General features: G+C 42.3%; 2 protein-coding genes across 14 annotated transcripts in view; one reads left to right on the top strand and one right to left on the bottom strand.

Annotated features, from left to right (window-relative positions):
- The window catches only part of casz1 (castor zinc finger 1), a 203,129-nt gene extending 179,198 nt beyond the window's left edge, over window positions 1-23,931 (top strand). For 4 of the 12 annotated variants that reach the window (XM_083569696.1, XM_083569697.1, XM_083569694.1 and 1 more), the window contains 14 exons: window positions 2,243-2,407; window positions 4,315-4,487; window positions 4,583-5,439; window positions 9,008-9,140; window positions 9,665-9,728; window positions 10,683-10,846; window positions 11,294-11,416; window positions 11,611-11,928; window positions 12,061-12,259; window positions 13,525-13,717; window positions 15,524-15,672; window positions 16,167-16,401; window positions 17,253-17,603; window positions 19,639-23,931. In XM_083569696.1, the coding sequence (XP_083425822.1) occupies window positions 2,243-2,407; window positions 4,315-4,487; window positions 4,583-5,439; window positions 9,008-9,140; window positions 9,665-9,728; window positions 10,683-10,846; window positions 11,294-11,416; window positions 11,611-11,928; window positions 12,061-12,259; window positions 13,525-13,717; window positions 15,524-15,672; window positions 16,167-16,401; window positions 17,253-17,603; window positions 19,639-20,891 (4,377 nt within the window). In that variant the 3' untranslated portion in view covers window positions 20,892-23,931. The remainder of the gene's footprint in view (window positions 1-2,242; window positions 2,408-4,314; window positions 4,488-4,582; window positions 5,440-9,007; window positions 9,141-9,664; window positions 9,729-10,682; window positions 10,847-11,293; window positions 11,417-11,610; window positions 11,929-12,060; window positions 12,260-13,524; window positions 13,718-15,523; window positions 15,673-16,166; window positions 16,402-17,252; window positions 17,604-19,638) is intronic. The other 8 variants (XM_083569700.1, XM_083569699.1, XM_083569698.1 and 5 more) reach the window with 5 other exon arrangements.
- Window positions 23,328-25,851, bottom strand: part of pex14 (peroxisomal biogenesis factor 14) — a 112,921-nt gene continuing 110,397 nt past the window's right edge. For both annotated transcript variants that reach the window (XR_014538041.1, XM_083569912.1), the window contains exons 10-11: window positions 24,355-24,480; window positions 23,328-23,731 (exon numbers count right to left, since the gene is read on the bottom strand). Coding sequence is in view for 1 of the 2 variants with exons in the window: in XM_083569912.1 (XP_083426038.1) it covers window positions 23,705-23,731; window positions 24,355-24,480 (153 nt within the window). In the remaining variant the exon portion in view is untranslated. The remainder of the gene's footprint in view (window positions 23,732-24,354; window positions 24,481-25,851) is intronic.

The following is a 25,851-nucleotide window of genomic DNA, read 5'->3' as shown; positions in this document are numbered from 1 at the left end:
TGAGCGAACAAGCGGCGAGATTTCCAGACCCCCGTCTGATGAGAGGACGAGTGTATAACTCACAGGCCCTCGGTGTCATAAGAAAGTGTCCCGACACTCTTTTGGCGCTGTCTGTTGAAGAGGCTGATGATAAACGTGTAGAAGAGGGGCGATTTCAATGTCCTTAAAACAGGAAACGCTGAAGTGCAGCACTGAATAATATCATGTTCATTGAATCGCTTTTTATTAGTAAAATAAATTCCTCAATAGCATTGTTGAAGTAGCCCCCCTAACACACACACACACACACACACACACACACACACACACACACTCTTTTTTCTTTCAAAGGACATCTGCTATTACTCTGGGGCCACTGCTAATCCCGCTTTCACGTTATTAATCTTATCCATGTCCCGAGAGTTGTCATGTACGACGCAGCAGAATCAGCATTAAGCAGATCAGAAACGCTGGCACTCAAGCAGTCCTGTTCACGTGGTGGGAAAATAAAAGGCAAATACGAGTGGATCTGTTCAAAAATCCTTATGCAACCAAAAGCTGTTCTCTGTGTGCAGACCGCTTGTGTAGTAATTCCCATCCTTTTTTTTTTTTCTTTTTCAGTACAAACATGTCGAGATCTTGTTAGTAGAGAAGACAGCTGTTGCACGAACTGTATATCGGCTTAGCAGCTCGCGTTGAGCTTGTCAGAGAACAATTACTCAGACTGCCTTTTGCACAAATGTACAGTTGTAACCCATTTTATTATAAAAGCAGCTCAATGAGGCGAACCCCAGGCTGCTCTGGGAGACGGAGGCGATGACAGGCAGATATCTGCAGAAAGGTTGGGTAGATTTGCCTGTAGCCTCGAAGAAAAGCGAGGCTCGAATGAGAGGAGATTTTGGAAGTGATAACTCACGAAACGTTACATGACACAGCGGTGGAATATTATCCGTCCGCTCCGCTACAACACCGGGCCCTTCTTCTCCTTTCATGGCCTTGTGCTCATCCTGCACAGTACTGGGAATCCTAAAATAAATTTAGCAGGTCCTCATAACCCCATTTGACCACTCTGACTGAAACTTAAAGATCTGTTTCATCTCTTTTCCCACCGTTCTGGAAGATTCTATCATATAGATCTGAGGCATCTGGCCTAATCAGACCCAATATTGTTGCGGATATTTTTTTGTCCCGAAACAGGAAAGACGATACACAATACCTGCTCGAATGAGACGTGTATTTCTGTGAGCAATGTTTTTTTTCCCCTCCTGTATGTAAGACAAGCTTCATGTATACCTAATTACATTTTGCATTTTAGACGTTTCTTTCATATTTTTGTCTCCTGTTGCATATTTCTGTAGAAAATAAGCTCATTGATTTTATTGTCTCTTGTTACACTTCCTGTAACATCAGCTTAAGCCCAGTTACCGCAGATTTGCTTCCTCGCTTCTATCTCAAGATCTCTTTTTCCTCTCTACATCCCGTTTGTTCGTTTTTTACAAATGTTTCCGTTTCTCCGCTCTCCATAGTTTGGATAATCCTAGGAAGGAATCTTTGCGTATTCCCTTCTTATTAAATGCGAAACCAGAACGAAAAAAAATAAACATGCTTTACTACTTTAATTAAAAAATCGCAATCAGCTGGGGGAATGAAAAGCGAAACGTTTTCTTTTTTTTTTTGGTGTCTCGTTTGTTTGTTTGTTTGTCATCTCTTTTCCCTGCCGCACGTTTGAGAAATCGTCTGCACGGAACATAATTTCTCTGAAGCTGAGAACATCGCAACTATGATCTCGCAAGTCGAGCGATCCGTCTTAATTAAAAAACGGCAGAAAAGTAATAAAGATGCAGGCGGAGGATTTTTTTTGTGTGCAAACAACCAGGCAGTAACATGTGCACTTGTATTCATATTGAGGCGGAGGGGTGAATGGGTGGAAGCAAGAAAATTTTTATTTAATATCAAATAAATAAATAAATAAATAAATAAATAAATAACTTTATGCATGCTCGTTCTATGATGAGATCAGTCGGAGACGTCTTGCACCGGACACATGCTTCACATCGCTGACTTGGCTGCCAGTTGGCTCTAATGCTGTGCAGCTGTTGCCAGACTGATAAAATAACATGTTGCTAGTTTCCTTCAGTACATATACACACACACACACACACACACACACACACACACACACACACACACACACACACACACTCACCCACACACACACATACAGCAGCCTTTAGTAACCTGTTGCTGTGTTCCTGCTGAACAGAGATTCACCAGTAAACAGGATGTGATAAGGCACTACAACATGCACAAGAAGAGGGACAACTCGCTGCAGCATGGCTTCATGCGCTTCAGCCCTCTGGATGACTGCAGTGTGTATTACCACGGCTGCCACCTGAATGGCAAGAGCACTCACTACCACTGTATGCAGGTAAACAGTGTAGCATAACACCATTGCACACACACACACACACACACACAGACACACCGCATAAGGTCAGAGTATCTCTTCGTATGACGAATGCAGCTAAGGTCAGAGTGAAAAGGTTGCACACTAGAAGGTAACCAGAATGCAATTCGAAAAACGAAAAACCGCAAAAAGTAAACGAGTGCACACGACACAATCGCAGGCTCGATTTGATGCAAACAAAAAACCCGAGAAAACGTAGCAGTTGTAATACAATAAAGTTATACCAGATCACATGTCACATCACTGCCTGTGCACACACGATGCCAGCCATAGGAAGGGCAAGAGCGAGGCGAACCGAGACGCGTATCCCGTTCGCGCCGCTTAACCAGGCCTATAAAAGGGAGTTCAGGTTCTTCGAGTTTTTTTCCATCAGGCCAGAATTACCATTTAAGAGCAGTTTTCATCCATTTGACAAAAGGTGTCATAAAGTAAATAAGAGACAAATTAAAACGGATGAACGAGACACGGCCGTGCACTTTCCCTCACGCTCTCTCGCTCCTTAATTGGCATGGATAAAAATTTCGGTTAGTTGTTTATACGAACGCGACATTTTTCATCTTTTAGTACCAAGTGGAGAGTCGAAGATTATATCCCGGCGGATTTGTTTAATTTTTTTTCACGTCTGCTTATTTTCAAGGTGTCACCGTCCCGAGTGCTTTTTCGCCGTGGGGTGCAGCGGCCAAGGGCAGATGGCTTAAAGATGTATTCTCTTTTAAACCCCCCTAACGGCGTAATTGTTATTAGACATTTCAGCTCTTGTTTTAACAGCCCTGAGAACCAGCAGATGTTGGCACCCGTTCTGCTGATTTACAGGGGAAAAAAACAGAGTGGCATTTTTTTCATTGTTTGACTCAATATGGCAAAGTTGCCCTGTTTGCGTGGCGGAAAAGTGCCAGGGATGATATACAATTGCTGGTTTTAATTCAAACATTAGTCCGTGCTCCCCTGCTGCCCGGAGGGCTCCTGAGTGCTGCTGCTGAGTAACAGAACCGTTCAGACGAAAGAAAGTGACAGTCTCTGTGACTACCTCCTCCCCTCCCCTCCTTCATCTCTTACATTCGTTCTGCAATTTAACAGCAAGTCAGAGACGGTGGCCTTCTAATACAGAGTTGTATGTGTGGAAAGCCTTAAATGGAAGAAAGTTCTAACCACACACCACTCTGCTATGTTGCAGTTGCATTCTCTTATTTATTAAGGTCAGGCTTACACTATGCAAGTTTAGTGCACTTTTTTGTCGTTTGCACTCACCTTGCACTTTGAATGCATTGCTTATGAGAAAACATGCCGCAGCTGTTCAGCAGAAATATATCGCTTTTTTTTTTTTTTTTTTTTTTTTTATGTGCAATTTCCAGGCAAATAAGTCTCATGCAGTCACCCTGATCTGATGAGAAATCACAATTAAATTCTTACCACTGACTACTTTATTCCTGCTAAAGGAAAGAATTAGGCATGCGTATATGACAAGATGCATGTTCTGTACTTTTCTTTTCGTTCATGAACGCTTTGCATTTCATTCGTGTATGGATTAAGTCGTATCTGAAGTTCGAATGATAGTGGAACCAGTTTAAATAGAACTGCACTGTCACTTCTGTTCGCTCATTCTCACTAAATCTGAAGGAAATTATGTAGACTTTTTTTTTTTTTTTTTTTTAGGTCAGAAGCTTTGTCTGCTCCCCTGGTTGGTTTTCTTTTTGTAGAATCGGTTGTGCAAACACAGAAATCCAACCACCGACATACAGTTTTCAGAGTACTCATTTTCCTCCCCTGCAACCTTCTGAAAGCCGCAATGTTTACTGTAGGTTGTCGCCCGCCTCTGCTTCACGTCTACTTCAAGCACCTTTGTTTTTTCCTTTCCCTGTTTCCACTAGGTGGGCTGTAACAAGGTGTATACTAGCACCTCTGATGTCATGACTCATGAAAACTTCCATAAGAAGAATGCACAGCTGATAAACGATGGCTTCCAGAGGTTTCGCGCCACAGAGGACTGTGGGACTGTGAGCTGTCAGTTCTATGGGCAGAAGACCACCCACTTCCACTGCAGGTGAGGACCAGAAATCTACAGACATCTGGATACTGTCCATGTAAAATACACACAAATTAAACAGCGCTTAATAAAAGGCCATTTTTTCCCCTCAGGCGTCCCGGATGCACCTTCACCTTCAAGAACAAGTGTGACATTGAGAAGCACAAGAGCTACCACATCAAGGATGACGCGTACGCCAAGGACGGCTTCAAGAAATTCTACAAGTATGAGGAGTGCAAGTACGAGGGCTGCGTATACAGCAAGGCCACCAACCACTTTCACTGCATTCGCCAGGGCTGCGGCTTCACCTTCACCTCCACCAGCCAAATGACCTCGCACAAGCGCAAACACGAGCGCCGTCACGTCCGATCCTCAGGCATGCTTGGCCTCACATCCTCCTTTCTCCTGCCCAAGGAGGACCATGAAGAATCCAGCAACGATGACCTTGTGGACTTCTCAGCCATCAGTAGCAAAAACTCCAGCCTTAGCGCTTCGCCCACCACCCAGCAGTCATCCACTCTGCCCCACCTGATGTCCACACCCACTACAGCCAATACCTCCAGCCCCAGCGTCAAGCCGACTACCGCTTTACCTGCCGCCAGCCGCATCTCCACTCTCCTCTCGCAAGCTCTTCCCAGCAACATGCCTGTGGCCCTGGCACTCTCTGGAAGTGCCCTGAGCGGTGCAACCAACTCGTTCTTCCCACTTCTACCCAGGCTGCCCCTGCAGATACCCCCAGCAGCTGCTAGCATGATCTCTGCTGTGAGCAGCAATTCCCTCTCTACACCCCGGGACTCTGTGGCTTCGAGCTCCAGCTCAGTTGGTGAGGCGGCATCTGTGGCCTCAACCCCGACCTCCTACTCCGCTTCATCCATCATGGACAAGATCTCGGCCAGCAAAGGCTTGATATCCCCCATGATGGCGAGGCTGGCTGCTGCTGCTCTAAGTACTACTAGCAACCCTGACACAGGTTAGCGCCCTAATAAACACCATTTTCACACCGCAGAATTTTCAAGTATGACATGAAATATCTTGCTTAATGGTTCACACAATTCAAGTTCTCTTCTCCTTTTGCACATTCTGTTTTCCTTTTTAATACATAATTTTTTTATTCGTTATTTATGGGGGGGGGGGGGGGGGGTGTTCCCGATATTTTATAGAATTGTAGATGCCAGTTAACAAACAACCCCAATGTTTCAAACGATTATGTAATATCTTAGTGCACCCTAGATGTGAAATACCAGCGAACGAAGCTAAACAGGAACCGTGATCTCGTTTTAGTTCATTGCATTTAGCAACAAAGTTTATGATCTATGAAAAAGGAAGAATAAGCAAGCAGGTCCCATCTTTCTTTTTCACACCATTCTACCACTACTACTTCCTCTTCTCTCTTTCTTTCTTGCTCACTCTCTCTCTGTTTCTCTCTCTCTGATCTGTCTGACAGTAAAAAGGGCACATGTGGGCTCATTTGCTTCACAGACAGTACACAAATCTCTGATTTCAGGATTAGGGCAAATATTGAGGGGCTGCTTTGCTGCCCTAGACCTGTTATTGCTGTGATCATTGCCTTGATACCCACAATCCATTAGCTGATAAGTGCTGTAGTGGTAGTGAGCGGCCCCGGTAAAGCCGCCTCTAATAGCATTCTCAGGAGGTTTCCAGACTCTGTGTTCTACATGCTTCCTCATCATCGGCCTCTTATCTGTGCGCGCACTCGCTCCGACCAAATGGAGCCTGAACAAAATTAAGTTGAGAAATTGAAGGTATAAAGCAGTTTTTTATAATGCAGACTGGGTGGGGGGGGACAAAAAAACAAAACAGAAATTGTTGAGGCAGAAATAAGTCAGTGCTCAGTGAGCTGTGTGTTCTAATGTATTAAATTTGACAATTACATCTTTATTTCCCGTACGAGAACGGAGGATTTTTGAAACGTTAATACGTTAGTGCATGAATATGAATGATTTCTGCAGGAGTCAGATCCTGTGAAGAAAAAAAAATAAATCTCTTCCCAGCACGTTTAGCAGAAGCTTGATGCTGTGAAAATCTCTTCTCAACTCGTTTAGCAGTGCCTTCTTTTTACACATGCAGCAGGCTGATGATCCGGAGTTCAGGTTGTAGTGTTCGGGACGGCACAGGTTGGCTGCGGATAAAGACGGCAGTCACGGAGGTGGTGTGTAAAGGGAACGGGAGCGAGCAGGGAGAGCAGGCCCAGCTGCTCTAGGGGTGTGTATCCTGTCATACACTCCACCTCGGAGGTCTCGGCAGATACGCAGAGATGAGCACCAGGAAAGGAAAGAGGGAACACACAACCTCTGACAACCTCAGAGGGGTGGGATGGGGTCCATGTGTGTGTGGAGGGGGGAGGGGGGGGTACAGATGGTGTGACTCCATTCACTGAAGAGAAAAGAGAGAAAACACATGTATGTGTGTGTGTCATAATTTCACACTTCACCACTAAACTTGAGAGAATGTCGTGTTTAATTTAGTTAACTATGAGAAAAAAGAAAAAAGGTTGAGAGAGAGCGAGAGAGAGAGAGAGAAAAAGCCCCACACTAGGCAGATAGCAGATCACGAAGTGTCATTGCTAAATTTATGTGTTTGCTCAGAAATGGCGTGTGAACAGGACATTTGTGTAAAATATGAAGAGGATGTGGTCAGGGCCCAGCGTTTAGAAAGGGGTGAACAATGTTTACTGCGGCTATTTTCTTGCAGTTTCTTTTTTTTTCTATCTTTTTTTTTTTTATGTACTAGAAACTAGAAACTCACACCTCCTGGTGTCATGCACTGCACCGGCAACTAACTCACTCGTGTTCAGGTAATATTGTCCTCACAGAGATCCCTACTGAATGCTCAGGTGCTTTTGATTCAGCACCAACCAACTCCGAAATGTTCCTCCAGATCCTGCAATCCAAAGGGCTCACTAATTAGACATACAGTACAAATGATCTTTCACAAGCACCGTAACTTAGCAGGAGTAATTACACGCTAGAACATTATTCTTGGATAATTTCCAGAAAAATCCCTCTTTGAGATCAGGCACCCTTTTTTTTCTTTCTTTCTCTTCTACCTTTTCCCTTCTCTCTTTCTTTCTCTCTCTCTCTCTCTCTCTCTCTCTCTCTCTCTCTCTCTCTCTCTCTCTCGCTAAGATTATCAGCGAGTTTGTCATGGAGACTGTGAGGCTGATAAAGAATTTAATGACTTCCCTTTCATGTGGTCATTATTTAACTGTCTTTTTTAAAACTTCAGGCAATTCATTCAGAGCGAGGGTGCTGACTGTGGTTTGATGTGAGCTCTGTGTGTGTGTGTGTGTGTGTGTGTGTGTGTGTGTGTGTGTGTGTGTGTGTGTGTGTGTGTGTGTGCATGTGTGCTCAGGAAAGTGCGATCAGAGTGGAGCCAGAGTTTAACCCTGTGATGATCAGCTGTGTTAGTTGTGAGCTAGTTCAGAAGATAACTAGAGAGCTTATTTTGGGGGGGCAGGTGTTGGTAAAATAGGGATTTCACAGTAGTGGTTCTGGCGGTTCCTATGAATGAATCATAAATTGCCTATTCACTTTTTTTTTTTTACTTATGTAAACAGCCATCAAAGACAATAATGATGCCTGGCTTCCAGGATTTGCAAAGTGTGTGGGTGTGGATGTAAACCCCTATAACACACACACTTTAGTAAGGGCCAAGGGCAGATAGTAATGCCACGTCCTTGCCTGTCACTATTCCTCAACGGGCCTGACTTCCTGAAAAGCAAGTTCTCCACAAAAATTAATCATGCCTCATGCACTCAGCACTTCTATTCCTTTCCTTTTTTTTCTCAGAATAAAATACCACTTAGAGGCCACCAAAGGCCCTGCGTTCACTGTATAGCCTAAGGACAAATTAATATTTCAATCACTTGGGGATTGGGGAAAAGCCAGGCTGCTCATTCTTGTCAGCATTTTTTCCCCATTCTACATATATATTTATTTATTTATTGAATCATTTATTTATTTATTTTTATCCATATACCTTTGTGCATAGAAGTGATTGAGAGCAATAGCTGTCTAAATGATCTGACTGATTTGATTGGCCGTCACCTCCAATATGACTGATGCAGAAGATGTTTCTTTTGGGTATGCTCAGCGGTTGACCGCCGTCCGTCGTCAGGCCAACAAGGACAAGTGGCGATGAAAGGGAGGAGGGAGAGGAGGGCGGATGGGTGGGTGGTATGGCAGAGGGGGGGATTCGCTCCATCTGAAGCTGCCACTTTGCCTCAGCATTAGCGTGCACTGTAATGACCGGTTAAGAGGCAGGCACGCAAATAGGTTGTGACAAGTGCTGCTGAAAAAGGAGTCTTTTTCCCTCATTCCTCCCGCCTCTCAATCACCATTTAAATGCCTTGACGGCTTGACATAATTCTGCAATAATTATCACTGCCAACCCTCTCCTCGGCCTGGACACAAGTCAGATCGGATTTCATCACAGGGTAATAATGCTGACCAACAATAACTTCTCTCTCTCTCTCCCTCTCTCTCTCTCTCTCTCTATCCATCTTTCTGTCTCCTCAGGAAACGGACAGCAGGCTCAGGCAAGCCGGTTTAATCCGGTTCAAGTGAAGCAGGAGCCAATGGACAGCACCTCTGGGCCTTCCCAAGAGTCCCTGCAAGAACACAGCCTTGACCTGAGCAAGAAAGAACACGGGTATAACCTCTAAACTGGCAACCCCCACTACCTTCCTACACCCCGCCCGATTCCCACACACCCCGGCACATCACGATCATCACCCACAGCCTTGTGATTTATCTCCAGAATAATAGTGTATTGTGTTAATTAGTGTGAGTGCACTTGTTAAAACCACCTCACAATGTGGGTCTGCAAAGTGGTCAAGGAGGAAATTTACACACCGTCCCCTTTTTCCCCTTTCTCAGGCTCAAGAGCCCCCTGTATGTATGGATATCTATCACACAAATGTAAAGAATTCGCCATCATATATTTATTTTCTTCTACATTTTATAATTCACATGTCAAGTATGAAACATCATTTAAATGACCCCCCCCACCCCCAAGCATATATATATACACTAACTCCGCTTTGTACATCAAGTTACATCTTATTTATGTGTCTATTTCCTTCATTGCATATTCACAGAGTCGGAAATAAATAATATTATTTACTGTTCCCATGCAAATCTTTGCCTAAACATTGTCCATTTTGCTCCTTCCAGTAATGAATCAAACGGACACCCTGCACCAGGAAATCCATCTCTTTTATCCTCACTTATGAATAAGGTAAGATCCATCCATCATGCACTTTCCAGCCCAAGACGAATTAGCAACACGCAGAGCGTGCTGTTTGTTTTTTAATGTTTCGCCCGCTAATAAGATGAGTTTGTATCATTTAAATTTTCAAGCCATTTTTCATACAGTGTAATTTCAGCCCTCCGCTCACAAATTAATATAATGAAGCAAGAGCTGGATGCCATGCCAGATATATAGAGATGTTTGTTTTTTGATGAGCTGTTTTGAACTCGGGGCACTTTTTTTTTTTTTCCTTCGGCTTCTCTCTCTCTCTCTCTCTCGCTCTCTCTTTCTCTCTCTCTCTCTCTTTTCTATTCCAGCCGCTCTGTCTTTATTTATGGAGTTTGTAAATTATTTGATTAAGAAGTCAGCAGTGGGGGGTGGGGGGTGGGGTGGGGCATCAAGCTCATTTTTTAGAAAGACTAAGTGTTACTAGGTGAAAATTTAAATGTTGTATGTTTTCATGGGGATTAAAACGGACATTGTTTTAATCATACATCTTTTCGGACTAATATAAATGCTATAAAGTGCGAGTTCCATTACTTTGATGATTTAAAGAGGTATCCGGACCGTGGACTTTTTTTCTTTCCCTCGAGGCCTTTCTTTTTCTCTCTTTCTCTCACTCTCTATATTCCACTGACTACAGTCATACCCGGGCCTCATTCAGGGCTTCTGGCACAGAGCAGCACGTGGGCGTTTTTAGGACTCCCATTCAGCATAGTGCATAAAGATCGCCCAGACAAACAGAGACACACACACACACACACACACACACACACACACACACACACACAAACACACAAACACACACGAACACTTGGCATGTGTGTTGGCCTGCGCTCAAGTGGTGGCTGATTGTGTTTGTAAACCGAGTGTAATAACACTTGTCTGAGCATGCTTGCTCACGTGTACCAATGTGTGAAGGTGTGTTCCCTCTGTGTGCAGATGTCACAGGTGAATCCAGGCTTCTTCAGCGCTCTGAACTTGAAGTCGGAGCTGGAGAGCAGCCAGGCAGCTGATAACTCTGACGCAGCTCAGTACCTCAGTAGGCTAATCAAAAGACCTGTTCCGGAAAAACCCGCAGAGCTCTGGAAGGCCTACCTGCGCAGGTGCGGTGCACATATATTGCCCATGGTCTTGTTCTCGTTGCCTGATTTAGTCGTGCGCTCCTGAATCCTTGGTCCGCAATATCCTGCCGTGTTATAGCCCATTATTCTTCGCCGCCTTTTGTAATTCCTGTTTTTACTTAACCCTGAACCCTGTGCTTTGTCATTCTCGCTCTTTGTCTGCTTTTATCCTGTCACTGCCATGTGTGGTGTTTGTCCCTGGTTAGCGAGGTAGAAATAAAACACTTGTCTAGGACAAATGATATTATGTGTATAGTCGCAAAAGCCAAGACAATATGTCACGGCTGCTTCTGTGCAAAGTGTTATCACGTTATTCGAGTCGTACAGACAAAAGCAGGCCCCGGTGAAAAGGGGAATTTGTCTCGATAACTGTTTTTGCTCGTGTTCTGGTATGTTTTACACCTCGCTCATGTTTCCTTTCATACGTAGATACAATATAGATGAAGTCTGCGATGCCCAGTGCGACTTCCTGCGCAAAGTCCACTTCCATTGTGTTGTGGAGGACTGTGGCGCTCTCTTCAGTACAGTGGACGGAGCCATCAAACACGCCAAGTAAGCCTGCTTTCCATTTTTATCTGCACTTTTAACGAGGAATAGATTGAGATCCGAGCTCTTCGGAATGCTCTCTCCCCAATTTACGTCATTATTTGGAGGTGATGTTAATGATGTGCTATGTTTAGCAGCTATATAATGGCCTCGCCGGTGGATCTAATTGGATGTAATGATGCCTCTCTGTCTCCCATTAGCTTCCACTTCAGAGCCAACCTAAAGGTTAAACCGGAGACCGCTTTCAACGAGGCCAAGGAGTCCAGCGAGGGCATCCCCAATCAGCTCGCTGTGCCTGTCTCTGTGCCCAACACTCCACCTATGGACGTGCCCAGTGCAGCAGTGTCAGGGGCCTATGCCTCTTCACCTTCCCTGTTGGCATGGAAGCAGCTAACGGGGTCCATCCCTCCCATTCCTGCCTCGGTGCCCAACATGGCTGCCTCCTCACCGCTTGCTACGACTTCATTGGAGAATGCCAAGCCTCAGGTCAAACCGGGCTTCCTTCAGTTTCAAGACAAGTGAGTGCTTTAAAGCATGAACTGTGTAGAATATATATATTATATATTTTACATATATTATATACATGTAGTATATAATGAAATGCAAGTTATTCACTTTTGTCGTTTTTATCTTGTGTTCCTCCCCCCAAGTGACCCCTGCCTGGCGACTGACTGCAAATACTCCAACAAATTCCACTTCCACTGTCTGTTCGGCAACTGCAAGTACGTTTGCAAGACGTCTGGAAAGGCAGAGTCCCATTGCCTGGACCACATCAACCCCAACAACAGCTTGGTCAACGTTCGAGATCAGTTCGCATACTACTCGTTACAGTGTCTCTGTCCCAACCAGGTGAGCTGAGACCTCAGTTACAATAGAAATCATAGTAAACGCATGCAAGAAAACAAAAATAAACGAACTAAACAGATGTTTGCTTATTATTAAAACAAGATATTGATGCATTCTCGTTACCACATGGTAAAATAATGCAGATGAAAAATACATAAATATCTCAAAGTGGGAAGGGGGGGAAAGAAAACGGTAGGCTTTTCATTAAAAATGTCATCATTAATAGAACAAAGCACTCAGTTGTGATTCCTGTGCCCTTATTTGGCGCCAAACCTGTTCTAAATGAATTCATTTATGCGCCACGTTCCCACTCTCCTAAACCCCTCCTATCCTCTCCTCTCCTCTCGTCTCCCGAGCAGAGGAGATCCTGTTTGTCGTCTCCTGAGGGAGATACTCTCAGTAAACAGATGGTGGTTTGGAAACAGGTTACAACACAGGAGGGAAATGCTTTTACCTCAGTGAGCTAGTGGTATAAAATCTAGACTTCAATTTTGCTCCAGTGATCACTTTAGTGATTAATGGGGGTCGGTGCTTTTAATCCAGCAGAGCTGGACACCTAAACAAATGCTTTAGAGCACCCTGAAACTGAGAAATAAAACCCAATTGTGTGGTGAAAAATGTAGACAATACTTGATTGTCTTGATGACTTGATGGGCATTGACTACTGATCTAATGGTAAGTCGGCAATGCCCTAAAAGTCAAATGAGTTCAAATCCCTCTACCAATACGTTTCTACAGTACATGCGGGTCTTTGAGCTTTGGATAACAATGTCATCTAGATGAGGTGAAATGTAAACAGAGTTAGCAACAACCCCAAAATTGTTTCTTAGCCTTAAAACAGCATGTCCAGAGGTGCTTGGTTCCTCTTATAGTACTCTTAAAACAATTTACTCACAATGACCTTTTATCCAGTTATAGACACACTCCATGTTCTGGAACATCTACGAAATAAGTTCCTTCGATCGTTTACATTATCATCACAACAAACCGTTGTTCCTTCACGATCATTCATTTCTTTTTTTTACTGTTACAAACTGCTGACGCTGGAGACTTTCATAAAAGGTAATAAATGTCTCCTTACACAAACCGTATCAACGAAGTGCTCAGGTAAACACTCTTGGATTAGAAGGAGTGTCTGCCATCCAATTCATACAAGTGGAACTTCTGTCAGAGCTGCTGCTATAGAACACGAATCCACCCCTTCTGAGATCTGTGTGTACAAAGAAAGAGCTTGAGCAGGTTGCTGACATTTTTGTCTCGTCTCCCAGCACTGTGAGTTCAGGATGCGAGGACATTATCACTGTCTGAGACAAGGCTGCTTCTTTGTCACCAACATCACCACCAAGCTGCCGTGGCACGTCAAGAAGCACGAGAAAGCCGAACGCCGTGCAGCCAATGGCTTCAAATACTTCACCAAGAGAGAGGAGTGCGGCCGTCTCGGTAAGGCTCGCGGCTGTTTCGGTAAGGCTTCTGACTCCGACGCAGCTGATCAGAGATATTGTCATTTGCTGTGTTTGGACAAAGTATTGTCTTCCTACACGCCTCATTATTTCCATCTCTATGTTTGTTACTAAAAGCCAGTTTTCCCTGGCATGGTTGTTTAGTTTACTTTATACACCGTCAGAGCAGAACAGAGGAGAAAAGGTGTGAAATCAGCATCAGCGATGATGTAACAGTAATTCCGCATCGATACAGTCCCCCTGCTGCGAATGCTCTGTTTCCACACACTTCAGCAGCCAGAGGGGAAAAAGCTGCTCCCTTCGCTGACATTGCTAATTGTTCCACTATCACAGTGCAATAACCGAAAGCACAAAAGCAGCAAAGCAGGATTCTGTAAAAGGTTTTCCTGTAGTATCCGTGTCTCATTACATTAGTATTAGTGTGCTGATGCGGGACATTTTTGTACTAAATATTTAATAAAGCCAGAACACCGTCAAATTCCTGGCTGTGGTGAATTCCAAAGCCGGGGCCGGTTCATTTAGATTAAGATCAGGCCAAGAAAAATGGTGTCTGCGTTTTTTATCATACATTAATACTTCAGTATTTATAGTAAGCAATCAAACAGAGGCTGTTTTCTTGGGTATATTTAACCTGTCAGGAATGAGCAATTACACATGTTTGTTAATTACTGTGCCTGTCTAGCTCGGTCTGTTTGTGTTGCTCTTTTTCAAACCTCGATCATCATCACATAGGCAAATTGAAAGTTTTTTTTCCCCCCTCTTTCTCTTTTTCTCTCTCTCTTTCTCTTTCTCTCTCTCTCTCTCTCTCTCTCTCTCTCTCTCTCTCTCTCTCTCTTTTCTTTCTTTCTTAGCACCTTCTCTGCAGCAAAGAAAAAGAAAAAGTTTATGAGGCTAAAGACAAAGTTTTAATAAGCAATTGAAGCATACAAAAAACAGACAAACAAACAAAAAAAATGAAACAGAAGCATGTTAGCAAAGCAAGAAGCAGGAAGATGAGGAATTGGCAGTTCAGCTGGAACAGGGAGCAGGGTATCCATGGCAGCAACATTAAACACACCACTGAGGATGAGGTTACCAGGAAGCGCAGGCAAAAAGATCTGCGATATTTCGGCTTGTCATTCTTATTTGTTCAGCTCGCTGTGTTTAAAGTGTGTTGCCCGTGCGTGCGTACAAAGGCGATCTGACGACAAGCAGCTTGTTGCGCCGTGCCGTGCCACGGATGCCATGGTAACAGACCGGCCGGCACCTGCCCCATAACGCTATGCTCTTGATTATTTTTCTGTGCATTATTTGCAGTAAAGATCAGGAGTCCATTTGATTAGGCCATAAAAAAGCAGACGTTTAATTGAAAAGAAGCATATAGCAATTGAAAAAATCGGGGGTGTTACTGCACAAAAGGAGGAAGTGGAGAAAAGAGGAAAAGAGCGATGGACCGAACAAATACAATAACAGCAGATAGGTTGTGAAAAATGAATTTAATATGGAAATAATTATGTGTTTACTTTGGTTTGCAGAGTTGTGCATTATTGCCTCTACAAATGCAGAATGTATTTATGTAAATTCCAAATTGAATAAAAGATGTCATTGTAATAAAGAGCACCACAGGTCTAATCTCCGAAAGCTCCACTTTCTCAGTGTGACACTTTGGAGAAAGTAATAAGAGCCGGACTCATCTGCTCAGGCTTTTCCTCATCACCACCTTATTGAGAATCAGTGCTAGATTCGCCGTCTCTGAGGTCGGCGTCCGTCGCTTTTTCTGTATTAATAAGAAATGCCTTCTGTTTTCTTTTTTTTTTTTCCTGCTCAGGCTGCAAGTACAACCAGGTGAACAGCCACTTCCACTGCATCCGTGAAGGCTGCATGTTCTCCTTCCTGCTGAAGCACCAGATGACGTCTCACGCCCGCAAGCACATGAGGAGGATGCTGGGAAAGAACTTCGACCGAGTCCCGTCCCAGGTAAATTACATGCACCAGGATATGGATGCGATGACAGTACAAGTGCACATCAATCTTTTATCTGAACATTTCTATCTCTATTAAATATTTCTATTATTCCATATATAATCGCATTAATGAATTTGCCAAAGATCATCAGAAGAAGTTAATAAAGTTCTGTGTTTTGCTTTGATGATAAGTTCAAAAGTAACTCCTTTAATTTTCCAGTTTTCATGTTACATGCTTTAGTTCTATACATCAAAATACTATACATAAAATATACTATAGTTCAAAAAACATAGCCAGCAAACATAGACCTTGTTGAACATTTTTGAACAGTTACAAGGCTTAAACAGCAGCCCATTTGTGGATCCACCCACTTAGTAATTCACGCTGTCGTTTTGCATAAGCACATATAAGAAGCAGAATGACTGTAATGCAAATCACTGCTACTCAGGTAATGAGGATTGTTTAGCCACTGGTTTGTGGACTGATTTGAGTTTCCCTTGTGCCAGGTGATACCTCATGGTCACCAAGCAGATGAGGTGCAGCACATGGCTAGCATGGCCTCCTCTGGCACCATGGGCACCTACTCGAGCCTGAGTCAAAGCTTCTCCAACATGGTGGACGACAACGATGACTACATGGATTACATGGCTGGAGGAAGTCCACTGGGCCTCTCGTCTGAGTCCTCTAACCAAGACCGCAGCTGCACCAGCACTCCTGTGGGCAATGACAGCTCCCCTGCAGGTGAGGATTTTTCTCCATGATCATCATCCTCACTTTCCATTACCATCACCGATATTTAATCTTAGGCTCCGTTTAAGAGCGAGTTTATTATTCGATTTAGATGAATTGAAATGGACAGAAAGCTCAAGCTGGCAGTCATTAGCTAATAGAATGAAATGTTCAAATGTATGAATGTCGGTTAATCAGTTGCACCGTACAGGCGTCACAGGATCAGTATGTGTTCAGATCCTCTGGGGTTTTTGCCCCTAACAAGAGGCATCAATTAAAAATAGCTGCCTTCGCTGTACTTTTTCCATCGCCAATTATAAACGTAACAGTGTGTTCGTGAAGCGTCTGAGGCAGCCAGTGTTTACCAGCAGTGATGACACTTATCAAATTATGGAGCAGTAAATTCATCATATAGTTGTCCACACACACATGCACACACACACACTCCTTCTCACATTAATGTCATGCCTGTGGCAATTTAACCAAGGCATCACAGACTCATAATATCCACCTACACCATGTCAACCTGAGAGAGTACACACCTCTCGGCTTAAATCTGGGCTCTCGCTATTCGACTTTCCTGCATTGGAATGATTTACATGTTTTCACCGTTTGGTTCAAAACAATATTTATCTTCATTCTCATCACTATTGCTTTTGGCTGTTTGATTTTTTTCTGTCGCCATTTGGCTTTTGGTATTTCATTATTTGATCTCTTCCTTTTCTACCTCCCATCCCTGTGTGCGTGTGTGTGTGTGTGTGTGTGTGTGTGTGCGTGTGTATGTACCTGTCTGGATGTCTCATCCACACCCTTCCTTTTTCTCTTTACCACCACTCCTTTCCTTGGCACATCTGTATAACCAGGTTCTCAGGCCCCTGCTCCTGATCCTACTTCTACTCCCTCTGATGACACTCCTCCCACCTCTCAATCTTCACCACCACCACCTCCACCACCTCTTCCTCCTCCTCCTCCATCTTTACCTCAGGCTCCGCTCCAGTCCCAGCCTCCTTCTTTCCCCCCAACCCTCCTGCGTCCTCCTCTTCCCTCACTCCCATACCTCCTCTCTCCATCCTGTGTCTCATACTCTCTGCTCAGCGCCTCTCTTGGAGCCACTCGGAGTGTTGTCATGCCAACCAACACACCAGCTTTCAGCCCCATCATTGCCACTCCGTCTCCGGTTAAAAATGACGTGCCTATAGTGCAGGACGCTGCAGGTACCTCTCTCCTGCCTCTGTTAGTCCTCTGCAGCTCTAAAGTAGATTGACTAAGGCCTCACCTGTCTTCTTGTATTTGTCTTTGAACCAATGGAACAGTAATTCAATAGCATTAGTTCAAACAAGGCATAACAGGGTGGACAAATCCATAAAATCCTTTAGTGTCTTGGGTGTACTAAAAACTGTATTGTTAATAATATATGCAAAAGTTAAACATATGATAAGATAATTTATAACAGAATAAACACAGAGAACTAGTCAGCTAAGTGGGTGTATTCATACACACCATTGTAAATATTTCATATGGCTAATTGCAGCAAACAGAGGGCTGTGTAACGTTTGAAAAATCATACTTTTTTTTTTTTTTATCAATACATTTGGTATAGTAGTTAACTACTGACAAAAAACTGACAAAACAAAATGCTCTTTTTAATTCTTGTACTACTAGTAAACTTTAATCTGCAAGAACATGGAACATTGCTAGCATTGAAACAAGTTAATGTTAAGTTACCTAGCTAGCTAAACAAAATTCAGCCCAAACTCCATGTTTGTTTAAGAACATCTTGCACGCTAACAATGTGGTTATTTTATTAAGCAATATTATCTAGGCTAGAAAATGTAAATGGAAGACTCATTTAATTAATATGTAAATATTTAATCCTAACTAGAAGGATCGCTATAGTCATGCTGCTGCTGCTTCTTTACTTCCTGTATAAACAAAAAGAAAATAATTTTGGAAGAAAAAATTTCATGTTAAAAACCTTGCTAAACTAGATATTAAAACGACCCTATATATCAAATTAAAGGAGCCATGTTTGTGTTTAAAATTCTCAAATAAATAGCATAGAAGGAAGTTTTGCTAGCTAGCAAAGTTAACTAGTCCAGGAAAATTAACGTTTCTACACACACACACACACACACACACACACACACACACACACACACACACACACACACACACACACACACACACACACAAACCCCTTTAAAGAAAAAAAGCTAATAGGGAGATGATAAGGTAATGTTTATAATGCTATGTTAGCAGCCTAGCTTTTTTTCTAGCAGCTAGTCAGAAATTTTTTTTTTAAATCTTGACAACAGTTTTACCCCTGACAGTGAATTAATGTATAAAAATCCATGGTTGTGCCTTTTTATTTCTTATACAAGCAAAATAGTAAAATATGATCAGAAAGATTATATGTATAATGAGCTAGACACTTTTAAAAAACATTCACAATGGCTGATGTTAATAAAACAAAAATATTGAAAATAAGGAGCAGGGTTTTTTGTGTGTTTAAGGGGCAAAAGAAAAATACTAGTAATCACTATATGAGCAGTTGACTGAGTCACTTGTCTGCCAGGCAATGAGTAACAACACATTAATAGCCTGGACATATAATCTGCTTGTCCCAGGCATCCAAACTAATCATTTGTCCACCTCTGTATTTGCTATAAAAACTATTTATATTTCTTACCACAACTGAGTAATCATTAATCATCTGCTCATGATGACTTTCACTGAATACATGATGTTGCATGCAGTACCTGCCTTAACGGCTTTTTTTCCCCGTACATTCCCTACAGGGCAATATCTATTAAACAAAATTTATTCCAACCTTTTACAGTTCATGCAGTGTATTACACACTGTCAGTGAACTGTGCTGTGTTGTCTTCCATTAGCTGTCCTAATTGTGCCAGGTTTTTATAGAGGCCGTACTTCTCCAGACAGGGATTAGCATTAGCACTGACCTCAGGCTGCTCACTAAAGTCCAAAGTTACACACAGAGGAATTCCTAGACTCATTACTTTTACACCTGATATACACCACAGACAAACATAAAAAAAAATACTTATTAAAAGGAATGCACAGGGCAACCCTGTGTTCTGTTAGATTGTACTATGAACCCACATTAGCCAAGTAGGGTATATATGATTGGAGGAAATCCTAGGTGCTCATTCCAGTGTTTTTATTGATAGACTCACATCGCTCATTTCCTCAGCCATAACGTGTTGCCTATTTCTCTTGCATCTGCAGGAAATACCATCTCCATTCCAGCAGCAAGTGGAGCCAAGAAGCGCTTCTGGATCATTGAAGACATGTCGCCGTTCGGCAAGCGGCGCAAAACAGCATCCTCGCGCAAGATGCTGGACGAGGGCATGATGCTGGACGGCTTCCGCCGCTACGACCTGTACGAGGACTGCAGGGATACAACGTGCCAGTTCTCGCTCAAGGTGACCCATTACCACTGCACCCGTGAGAATTGCGGCTACCGGTTCTGTGGCCGCACTCACATGTACAAGCACGCGCAACACCACGACCGCGTCGACAACCTCGTCCTGGATGACTTTAAACGCTTCAAGGCGTCGTTGAGTTGCGATGTGCCTGACTGTCAGTTCTCAGGCAACTCTACACACTTCCACTGCCTGCGCTGCTCCTTCCGCTGCACGGACAGCACCAAGGTGACGGCACACCGCAAGCACCATGGCAAGCAGGACGTCATCAGCGCCGCCGGATTCTGCCAGTTCAGTTCCAGCACCGACTGCACGGTTCCTGACTGCAAGTACAAGCTCAAATGCTCGCACTTTCACTGCACCTACCCTGAGTGCAAGCACACGGTGGTAGGCATGTCGCAAATGGACTCGCACAAGCGCAAGCACGAGAAGCAGGAGCGTGGCGACGTGCCCTCGTCTGTCTCGCCTAACATGGAGGCTGCGCAACACCAGACAGCGCTGGTGGCACCACCAACTTCCATTAGTCTACCCAAGACATCACCTGGTGCTCAAGGGCTGCCCCACAATAACTCTGCCATGTACCTCTCTTCAGCAATGGGCACAGAATACCCTGACCACCACCGGCGCACCACCCTCAACCTGGATAGCTCTCTGAACCTTGGCATTGACGTAAGCAGCTCACTGTTCTTCCTAAAGAATGCCAGCGGCCTGTGCCTTAGCGACTCGCTCGACCTGAGCAAGAAGCTGCAACAGCGCGAGGCCCTGTTTCCAATGGGGCCTGGAGCTTCCATGTCTGCTTCCATGAGCCTGAGCAATCCACAGGACGACACCACAGGCACGTCAGGTGAGCCCGAGGACGAGCTGTCCCCTGACGAAGGGCCCACACACGAGGACGAGGATGACGAGGATGACGAGGAGGAAGACCTGAACACAGACTCGTATGACGACTCCATGCCCGAGCCCGATGGAGAGAAAGACGAAGAGTGTTTCGATACTTCCATGAACCAAGCCGAGGTTGCCCAGCTGGAGAAAGGCAAGTCCGAGGCTGACCTCTGAGTCACGCTGCACGCACTCGAAGAAACAATCCCTGCGTGCAACGAACATAACCCCTGGTGGTTATCACGTTTAAAGACACCGCACATGACAAGGAAATGACAAATACGCAAGAAAAGTGAAGGCCCAAAACAATTTTACGATGTTTACATGATGACCAACATTATTAATTTAATTATGCATTAAAAAAATGAATAGAGAAACAGACAGACGAGACGAGGCAGTCTTTTACACATGGGTGGCAATGTAAACATTTTCCTACGCATCAGTCTTTTTTCGTGTGTGTGCGTGCATGTTTGATTTTAATTTATTCTATTTTGTTACTTTTTTTTGTGTGGATAAAAAAAAAGACAGTCTCTCTCTATATATATATATATATATAAATATATATATTAATATCTATATACAGTAGATGTGTGTGGATGTTAAAATAACTTTTGAAGTGTCACTAAACTGCGGAATCCAAGAAAGAAATGGCACGCTTTTTTTTTTTTTTTTTAAAGGAGATTTTTATTTTATTTTTTAAATTAATGTGTTCAAACAACTGATTCATTAACATCCTGCATTATTATTATTATTATTATTAATAATATTATTAATGCAGGGACCCATAACAATGCTTTGACATTTTCCGTTCACACTTGTCACTTTTTTTTTTTTTTTTTCCCAGTCATCACAGTTCTCAGTTGTGTCATAGGCTTCATTCCATTTGGACAGTGTCTCTCTTCAGGACAGTGGCAGTGAGTAACAGGCCATAACACATCTATCTCAGTAAACGCACATCACCAAAAAGCTAGCGTGCACTCCATTTTAATTTCCTTCTTTCTTTTCAAATGTGGACCGTCTTTTTTGTTTGTTTGTTTGTTTTTTTCCTGGCATTGCATATTGCTAGTGCACTTTTGTATAGACGAGGTTAGATAGCCGAGCCTCTATTTAAAGTTGTTTAGTTTCGGTGTGCGTCACTGCATTATTGTTGCTTTTCTTTTTTTTTTGGTTTTTATTTACATTGTTATTGTTGTCACTGTTATTGCATTAGTCCTCCACTTGCACAGGCATGACCAGTTGACACTGGTGTTTGTTGCTGCAGAACGGCCCGTTGGGAAAAAACGGGACCAGACCGAGGAGGATCATGAATACTTGATGGTGCTGCTGCCCAGGGGAAAAAAAAAAGGGAATCAATGCCAGCTTTTTGGCTCTCTATGGACTCCCACAATGCACTCAAGTATCCATCAGGCACGTGGACAGAAGTGTGTTCTCTGAACGTAGGGAAAGATCTAGTAGCGTGTGGGTAATTTTGTTCTCTTCTTTCTTTTATTACAATTTGAGTAGCATGGTATAAAAAAAAAATAAAAAAAAAGAAGACGTTTAAAAAAAAAAAAAAAAAAAAAAAAAAAAAAAAAAAAAAAAGGTAGTTTTTAAAAAAATTCCCAGTTGGAGTCTGTGGTTGAAGATTCTTTAAAAACGTCATATATTTCTGCGTGTGACAGAGAGACTTTCATGGCTTGTGGATTAGAAACGTCAGAAACCGGTGTCAACGAGAGTCCCTGAAAGAAATGCTCCAGTGTGTGAATAATACAGACGAAAGGAAAGCTATGTTTCAAGCTTCGTTTTTCTCTTTCTAAAAGCTGTGGTCTAGCTCCGATTACAATTTATTTAATATTTATGTGACCTTGCAAAGAGAAACGTTTAGGGTGTTTTTTGCACTTTTTAGATTCATTTTTACCAGAAATACGACGACGTATATCTTTTAGCAGGGAAATTGCGATAAAATGTTTTTTTTCTTGTTTTTTTCTTGTTTTTCCCCATTTTGCTTTAATGCACAAATAATTGTGACGAAGACCTGTTGTTCTGTGTTTTATTTAAAACCAAAAAAGAAAAGAAAGGAAAAAAAAAAAGGGACTGATTTTCTTTTTGCTTCTGAGATTAGATGATTTCAATATGAAATAGGCATGCCAGAAGCACGGCTGCCTAACGACTAACACTAATGACGACTGTAATTGAAATGAATTCTATACAGAGGAAATTACTGCAGTGCTCTGCTCCAAATTACCGAGACAAAAAATAATAATAATAACAATGAATTTTGTTTGCCTGGCTTCAGCAGAAAATGAGTAACTGTGTAGCGGAAAAGAGAGCGAGAGTGAGAGAGAAGAAAAACAACCTGAAGCGAGGAAATTACAATTAATCATTTCTTAAACATGGCTTTGAAAGAACTATCATAATATTAGGTAATTAAATGTGTAGATGATTATCTTCGAAATATTGTTGCAGGACGGGAAAAAAAAGGTTGTATAGTATTTTCTTCTGTACAAAAAAAAATATAACTATATATGAACAAAATGCTCTTTGATTAAAAAACAAAACAGATGGAAAAAAGCTGCAGAAATAAAGATTTCAAAGGTTAATTGTTGAAGGAAAAGACATAGTTTTGCTCGTGTAATTTTTATTTCTTTCTTTTATTGTTATTCTCATGGTCTCCCCATAGAGATAGGCCTGTTAGCGGTGGGAAAAACAAACAAACAAACATCTTTCAATCGGATCAGTGTAGCACTGAAAACAGTGAAGCTCCAGTTCTACTTTTGCATTAGGAAATCGTATTTTTCAATACAGGGATGATGTACATTTGGTTCATGGTTGCTTTATTTAATGCTATCTGTAATTTTTGTTTGCCATTTTCTCTTCTTTTTTTTTTTTTTTTCCTTTGTGTGAATATTTTTTTTGTTTTGTTTTGTTTTATTTCATGGAGTTTTATTGTTCACTTGTATTCCAGCATGCATCTCTTGACAGGCTCTCTGCTCTCAAGTACAAGCTGGGGCTCAATTCATGTCCACTCTCGTTGTTTCCTGATTAACAAGGACAAAAAAAATCAGACAAAAAAAAGAAAAACAGAGACACGTGTTAAAAACAACAACAGCAACAACAAAGCGGCTCTTTGGCTGGGAGATGATACTGTGCACTTGAATACATTTTATGTGTGTAAAATAGCAGGATTTGTAAAAAGTTACAAAAAATAAAAAAAATAAAGGAAATCTAATTATTACAAGTCGAACTTGACAAGGAGTGTGTTTGAACCAGCCGTGTTTTGCTTGCTGTGGTTTGAGTTGAGCTGCGTGGCTTTCCCAGAATGCCAAGTAACTAATGGGCGCATATATACATACACGCATGCCGATGCCTGTGCGCGTGCGCACACACACACACACACACACACACACACACACACACACACAGACACACACAGATCCCCCACCCCCACCACTGATGTGAGTGGCAGGGCCTGTGGCAAGACAGCAGCGTCGCTCTGACAACATTCTGACACACACACGCACATACACACAAAACGCTTTTTTTTCTTTTTTCAGAAACTCGAGAGCATGACCCAAAATAGCTACAAATGCACACTAACATCCAGGGTCAAAAACGCAGCTAATCTGGCACAGGTTAACGCAGAAGCGCCTCTTTTCCTCACCAGGCCGATCCGGTCCTGCTCCAGCTGTTTGCTCTTCTCCCCTCCTCTCCCTTCAGGCTGTTTCTTTAAATAAAACCGAGCGAAGCCACCACCATCTGTCTGCCAGCTGGCATCCTGTATATAATCCTGGAAAAAATATATAATAATAATAAACAGAGAAAATTATATTAGAGGAGAAGAGGAAAAAAATCCAACAACAGAAAAACCCAGACGGAAGCAACCTCCTCATCCAGCATCGTCTGTCGCTGAAGTGACAGCGGCTCATTTTACTGTTTTAATTACAGAAATAAAGAGAAAAGAAGAGCAGAGTGTAAGTGGATTACATGGCTGCTTTTTTAGAACGTGGGAGGAGAAAATTGCTTTAAGGAGAAAAAAAAAACAAAAAAACAGGCAGGTTTGCACTTTTGCTGGTGAAGAACCAATCTCAGGATACTGAGCTTTATATATATTTAATATGACAATATTTAAAAAACAAGACCTCAAAATGATGAATTGTGGCATGAACTTGGTATGTTTATGCAATATTTTGCTGTAAATATTCAACTTTAGTTTTCAGACCTATTTAAATGCAGCTCGATGTGAAGTAAGAGAAATAATGAAACAAAAAAAATAAAATAGGTAAAAGAATACAATAATAATAATAATGACAATAATATTTGTCAGAAAGAAAAGTAGTACAACACATTTGAAATAATGCAAATATACAATAATAGAAAGTGTGGAAAATGCTGGTTAAAAGGTAAAATAAAAATAAATAAATAAAGCTGAAATCAAAAAGAGATGAAGCCTGATGGAATTTTCATGGTGATGTCAATTGTTGCTTCATGAAAGGTTTATCCTAAACATTACAAAGATCATGCTTGAGAAAAATCCCTATCTGTCCATCCATCCATCCATCCATCCATCTCTCTCTCTCTCTCTCTCTCTCTCTCTCTCTCTCACACACACACAATATATATATATATATATATATATATATATATATACACACACACACACACACACACACACACACACACACACACACACACACAAAAACAGTGGTATGATAAAGTGTTAGTGATAGTGTCCTAATTTCTTATTTGTTTGCATGTTTGTTAATTGAGGGAAAACTAAATCCAAAACTACATGGCCCTGTGTGTTTGCCCCCCAAATCTAATAACTGATAGGGCCACCCTTAGCAGCAACAACTGCAATCAAGCGTTTGCGATAACTTGCAATGAGTCTGTTACAGCGCTGTGGAGGAATTTTAGTGGACTCATCTATGCAGAATTGTTGTAATTCAGCCACATTTGATGGACATTGTGTGGCAAACATGCAAAAAAAAAATTTAAATCGGGAAGGGGGCAAACATTTTTTCACACCACTACATATATATATATATATATATATATATATATATATATATATATATATAGAGAGAGAGAGAGAGAGAGAGAGAGAGAGAGAGAGAGAGAGAGAGAGAGAGAGAGAGAGAAACCTTCTAAACCATTTAAC

The sequence above is a fragment of the Silurus aristotelis genome (assembly GCF_946808225.1).
Source record: "Silurus aristotelis genome assembly, chromosome: 19".
Classification (NCBI taxonomy): Eukaryota; Metazoa; Chordata; class Actinopteri; order Siluriformes; family Siluridae; genus Silurus; species Silurus aristotelis.
The sequence above is the reverse complement of the archived record's forward strand: the minus strand, read 5'-3'. Positions and strand labels throughout refer to the sequence as shown.